At 27.2% G+C, this 6,596-nt stretch overlaps 1 protein-coding gene across 1 annotated transcript; it reads right to left on the bottom strand.

Moving 5' to 3' along the window:
• Positions 1–651: 651 nt before the first annotated feature.
• On the bottom strand, positions 652–2,901 carry LOC108557386 (glutathione S-transferase 1-like; the record flags this gene model as incomplete). Its single annotated transcript, XM_017913880.1, has 4 exons — positions 2,797–2,901; positions 1,157–1,297; positions 1,039–1,097; positions 652–913 (listed from the first exon to the last, which is right to left on the bottom strand). Coding segments are annotated over exons 2-4 (462 nt in total), but the record flags the coding sequence as incomplete, so codon positions are not given.
• Positions 2,902–6,596: the final 3,695 nt, after the last annotated feature.

Below are 6,596 nucleotides of genomic sequence, written 5' to 3'. Positions count from 1 at the left end.
GAAAAAATCCGTTCAAGTCTTTGATATAATTAAATTTCAATGTTTTATATATTGTAAAATGAATTACATTGGAATTCAATTGGATTCCAATAACAAAACCTGATTTATATGAGATGAAAGACTAATGTAAATACTCACAGTTTTTATATAATTTTTTCAATAATTTGATCCTTGAAAATTCAATATTCACATGTATAATACATATTAAATACAGTGGAATTTCGCTTAACGAATGACGATGAGAAGAGTAGTCCCCAATTGTGCAACATTTTTAAAACTTGTGTGCAGATATGAGTAAAAATCCAGAAATTTTGGAACGGATTAAACTGGGATTAAGCGAGGTTCCACTATACTTCAATTTATTTTTTTTAATAGTTTTGTTATTCTCAAATAATTATTGCTAATAATTTCGTATTGAAATATGTAAATTTTCTAATAATTGATGAAATGTTGATTAACATAAATCAATTAAATTCATTGAAAAAATCCGTTCAAGTACTTTATATAATTAAATTTCAATGTTTTATATATTGTGTAAATGAATTACATTGAAATTCAATTGGTTTCAAATAACAAAACTTGATTTATATGAGATGAAAGACTAATCCGCTCAATATGATAACTTCACGAGTTGTTTGACAATGTAATTACTGTCCGTTCGCCGATATTGACATTTCGATGCAGAGGAGTTTGGATTCGATCATATATTGACCGAAGTTCAGATGTTAACACGTCCATCGAACGCCCGGGTAAACTAATTAAAGAACTTACAACGTGCTCGGAGATGCTCCTGTAGTAGGTGGACATATTGAAGCACAACCTCTGGTTAACAACGGCCCTCGCCTTCGGATCCTTCGGGTACAATTTATCATCCTTCCCGTATTTATCCGCCAAGTACTGCAGTATCGCATTGCTACAAAAGAAAATTATGCAATCCTCGTATGCAAACAGCAAGACACAAAACTCCATTTCGCAACAATGATCAAAAGAAGAGCGAAACCTTGGGAATCTCTCTGCAAATTCTTTGAATCTTTTTACCTCTCGCTGAGCATGAATCCGTCATCGTCCAAAACTGGGATTTCCTTCTGAGGGTTCATCTGTACAACAGTTTTATAAGAAAATCAAAGAATTGTATGGTGATTTCAGCATTGCATACCTTTGCATATTCATCTGTCATGTGCTCGCCGAGGCCGAAGTCCACGTTGATCAGGGTGTAATCGACGCCGAGGGCTTTCAACCCTTGTCTCACGGCGAGAGATGGAGGCCCATCCGAAACGGAGTACAGCTTCAGAGACATCTGCGCGCCAGAAATTTCCAGTTATTAATAACAGCAACAACAAGAAGAACAATGAGAGCCGGACAGAAACGCGAAAACTGATGAACTTGAACCATTTACATTTCATTAATTTCGATTTCTAACAATCCGCTCGACGTATTCTCGACACGATTTTAATATAAAAACCATTTATCGTTTCTCTTTAATATTTACAGATAAATTATTATTCATTACTTTTCTTTTATCGAATATTCCATTCATTGCACACAAATTTCATTGATCTACACTCAATTTTTTAACTTAATTTTTGCTAAATAATAAAAATTCAATAATTTAAAGAATTAACAAAGTTAATAAAATTACATAAATAAATTTAATAACAATAATTTTGAAATGGTCAAAAAATTAAAATAATTGACTTAATGGACAAAGAATGACGCATTACTACAAAAAATAATGATATTTAAGACAATAACGTTGTGAATGTGAAGTAAATATACAAGATCAAGGTTAAATTCTAATGATTTATACAAGAATTAATTTATTATTAAGTATTTGTAATTTAAATTTATTTTAATGCATTTATTTTTTTTTTCATTTTAACAATTGTATAACATTTTTGTTGTTTAAAATGTTTTAAAATAGAAATAAATAATAAGTAAATTTAACGTTCCAATCTAAATTAAATAAGATAAAATACATAACTTCACGAATTTTAACACAAAAAAATTAAATGAATTAAAAATGTAATGTAATAATTTAACTGAAAACAATTATGTTTTGTAATGTTATCAATTAAGAATGTTTCAATATATAAATAAAAATATATTTGTTTTAGTTTATTTGTTTATTAGATAATAATCAAATAAGAATATGAAGAATATAAGAATATGAATATTAAAATTCAATGATTTGAAGAATCAACAAATAATTATGAAAGTAATAAAATTACATAAATAAATTGAATAAACAATAATTTCATATATTTTTATAATTAAAAAAATGAATTGTTCACTTAATTAAACTGGACAAAAAAGGACGTGTTATAAGAAAAAATAATTTAAATGAAGTTTAAGACAAGAACGTTGTGAATGTGAAGTAAATATACAAGATCAAGGTTAAATTCTACTGATTTATAACAGAAATATTTGTAATTTAAATTTATTTTATTGCATTTACTTTTTATTTTTTTCATCTTAACAATTATGTAATATTATTGTTGTTTAATGTGTTTTAAAATAGAAATAAATAATAAGTAAATTTAACGTTCCAATCTAAATTAAATAAGATAAAATGCATAACTTCACGAATTGTAACACAAAAAAATTACATGAATTCTGTAATAATTTACCTGAAAACAATTATTTTTTGTAATTTTATCAATTGAGAATGCTTCAATATGTAAATAAAAATATATTTGTATAGTTTTTTTCTTTAGTTTAATTGAAATAGTTTATTAGATAATAATCAAATAAGAATATGAAATATTTGATATATAAAAAATATAGATTATTTCTTACGTTATAGAAGTATTCGTGTTGAAGTCAGATGAGAACTGCCGGATCAGGTTTTGGAAAGTGAACGGTGAGTTGCGGTGGAAGGAAACCTTTGGAGGTCGCAACTGACCCGAATCGCGTTTTTTTTTACATACTTTTTTTTTAGTAAATTGTTATTCCTCGGGTTTCCATTAGCTAACCGTGCAGACGGACGTGCGTGTTGAGTTGTATAATTTAGTATGAAAGCCCATTAATCCGTCCATCAATACACACGAAGACTCACTCAATGCTCGGATAAACTCTATATTGATTGACAGAATTAGACTGTTCAAACGTACAAACATTTGCTGTTTGCTCTTAGTAAATAATAGAGTTATGTGAATTATAATAAGTTTTCCAGACAATAATAAATATTAATTGCAATAATAATTATTATTATTAAAGTTCATTACGTAACGATTTTCGATATTTAAATACAATTTGCATTCCATAAATATAAAACTTTCATATTCAACTTTTTGATCTATTCTATCTATTATAATTTCTGAGAAAACTATAAAGACACAGCCAAATGGATGGAAACAATGGAAATAATTAAATAATCGCTACGTTTTCAAAATACGCCACAAACTTAATCGGTTCATTCGATGACCAATAATTATTTAATTGTACATTTACCGATTTAATTAACTGAAGAAGTTGTCAATTAATTAATAAAAAGTCAGGGTATTGTAATAAATCAAAAAAATCGCTAAATTAACGGTTATTTTCGTATTTATTTACAAATCTGCATTTAAATTCCTAAATAATGTTTCATATTTCGATTGCTACTAAAACCATTAATAATGGTTACTTTCAAAGGTCTTTATTCGATTTCCTGCTTATTCTGCAATGATCTGAATGCAAACTTAATGAAGAACATTTCTTTCTAAGGAAAACTTTTCTTTGAACATCTCATTTCACTTCAGGCAAGTCCTAGTGCAACCATCAATTAAGCACTAAAATCATTTGTGTTTATAAAAGATATATCAGAGGCTATGGAAAGTTCAATTACATATAACATTTTACAAATAACAAATTGATGCAGTGTTTTTTCATGTTTGCATCGATTACTAATAGTTTAGAGATAAATAGTTAAGTTGTCAACAATTGATTGATAAATATGTTATTATTTTAAGAGTAGGTGAGAGCTCCTCAAGGCATGTGTAGTTGACTTCCAAAGAGTGAGGGAGGAGAAAGCATTGTCTATTACCAGTATTAGTTTTCATTTGTAAATAGTGGAAACCTTAACTTCTGAATGTGACTAAAAACAATACTTAAGTAGAAGATAATAACTAACAAATTGGATGAATTGTAGATTTCACCCTAATCCTTAGAGTCTATTATAATTCCAGGTGCTGTGATAATACAGGAAAATCAAAAATGTAAATTTTCATCAAAATCCTAGAAAGAAACTAAAAATATGTCTTGTTTCAGGAGGACATAGAATCATCCATGAATCCACTATTGTCTCCTACATGATCCTAAGAGATAGCGTAACACATCTGAGTAATGGATGCTGCAAAACTGTCGGAAAATCAAAAATATAAATTTTAATGAAATCCCCACAAAAACCCTAAAAGTCTTTCTTCTTTCAAGAGGACACAGTAGCACCCATCAATCTATTGTTGCTTTCTACATAATCTTTAGACATAGTATAACACACCTGAGTGCCAGGTGCAGTGAAAATGCAATCAAAAATGTAAGTTATATAATATTCATTACGTAATCAAAAAATGATTATATTCGATGTCTTTCGTTATTCATGAAGTGCTTGAGAACTCCGCTAGCTAATTACATCATCTTATTCTTAAATTAAAGCTGAAAGTCTCAGAATTCTGCTGTTATCCGTTCGTTTGCCACGAGCTATCAAATCTGTTTAAAGTTTAAAGCGTCTTCACGTTTTATTTAACTTTATGATAACCGCGCAGGATAATTGTAAAATTTAGAAAGAATTGTAAAATAGACACCCTCACCTTTTGAATAAGCCCACTGACAATATTCTAATTTTGTAGGGTGTTGAAAATACTGTTTTTTTGTTTTAAAACTTTTCGTTTTTCAACATTTTCTTTGCTATAGGCAACCAAATATACAAGGCTTGGGTAAATATGCATATGTGTGAATCTTTGGAAATGACCTGTATTTTCTCAACCAAGAAGAATTTTGGGCATGGATATTGATCTTGAATATGTAGAGATAAAAATAAGAGTATATGTAGGTTTGTAGCTGCAATGGATTCTTCATAATTAATTAGTTTGTTAATAGCATTTCACAAATGATAAATGGAACAATAGTGCTTTCAAAAATCGCCTGTACTTTTTCAACCATCAATTCCCAAAAGAATGTTGTACATTGATTTTGATCTTGAATATACGGATATTAAAGTCACATTGACAGCTGTTTGCTGAAAATACACCACTTTTACTTTATATATTTTTTTTAGTAAAACCAGTCTGGATAATTACGTAATTCAACAAAAAATGTTGTGATTCTAGCATCTATGTTAAAAAATATGATTATTTACAACTAAAATTCTATATAATTATAAAAAGCAACTGAGAATTATTAAGAAAATATAATTTCTATCTTTATTTTGTAAAAAAATAAAATAAAATGATAATATTTGATGTATATATATTTAATATTTGTAGTAAATTTGGTTGCATGTCTTGAAATTGTTAATTATACATAGCTATGCACTTAATATTACATTTTGAATTGTTTACTAGATTGAAGCATCAAATGAGAGTACTTTCCACAAAATGTGTCCATATCCGGGTCAATGATTCTCACAAAACTTTCAATTCCAAATTTCTCATCCCAGTTTTTATTTTATCGTTCCTTATGTGCAATGTTTTAAATAAATTATTAATTACTTATTTATGAATATTTCTTAATTAATTACATAAATAAAGAAAATTTTTATTTTTTTTTAAATATGGAACTAATAAATTTAGTTTTGGACTTTGGATATAAACAGAATGCTAATGATTCCGCTTTAAATTTCGTTCGTGTCGTCTGCAAAGCGCATAACATTTGCAATAATCAATGAACTTGTTAATAGGGGGATTCCTGGCTTCTAAATTGCTCACTTGAAACCCATTCAATGCAGTGGAAACTACAGTTACAACATCGTCACTCTTGTTACATTCATGCAAAGCGAATTCGTCATGAATGTAAAAAAAAATACAGTAATCAACTTTAATTGCATTTCAAAAAGATATTGTATTAGTAAATAATCAACTGAAACGTTATGAAACTAATAGTTTATGAATTACGTCTACATTCATAAATAGAAACTCCACAATATAAATATTGTTGTTGTAAAAAAAAGGAGACAAATTTTATTCTATGCTTTAGTAAATAATTTACTAACAAAAATTTGTCAAAAATTATTACTACATTAACGAATCTAAGTGTTTTTTTTACAAATAATCCATGTAAATAGTTGAAATTAAATGAAAAATGTGATTGATAATTAATTTTTATTTTGTTATAAATTACTGCTATATTAATAAATCTCAATTATAATTAAAACTATTTCATTAAACACTTCTTATAAAATTGGAGGAAAGGTAAATAAAAGTTAATTTAAAATAAAAATAAAATATTTTGTTTTATTTCATTAATTATAATAATTATAATATACAAAATAATAATAATAACAATTAAGAATTGATTAAAACAATCAGAATTAGAATAAAATAAGACTGAATAGCTTCTATGAGCCTATACAATTAGGCTTCGGAGCAAATAAATAATATAAGATGTAATTAAAAAAAAAA

The sequence above is a fragment of the Nicrophorus vespilloides genome, unplaced genomic scaffold, assembly GCF_001412225.1.
Source record: "Nicrophorus vespilloides isolate i.1.1-1 unplaced genomic scaffold, Nicve_v1.0, whole genome shotgun sequence".
NCBI lineage: Eukaryota > Metazoa > Arthropoda > Insecta > Coleoptera > Silphidae > Nicrophorus > Nicrophorus vespilloides.
Note: the sequence above shows the minus strand (reverse complement) of the source record. Positions and strands in the feature narration are given on the sequence as shown.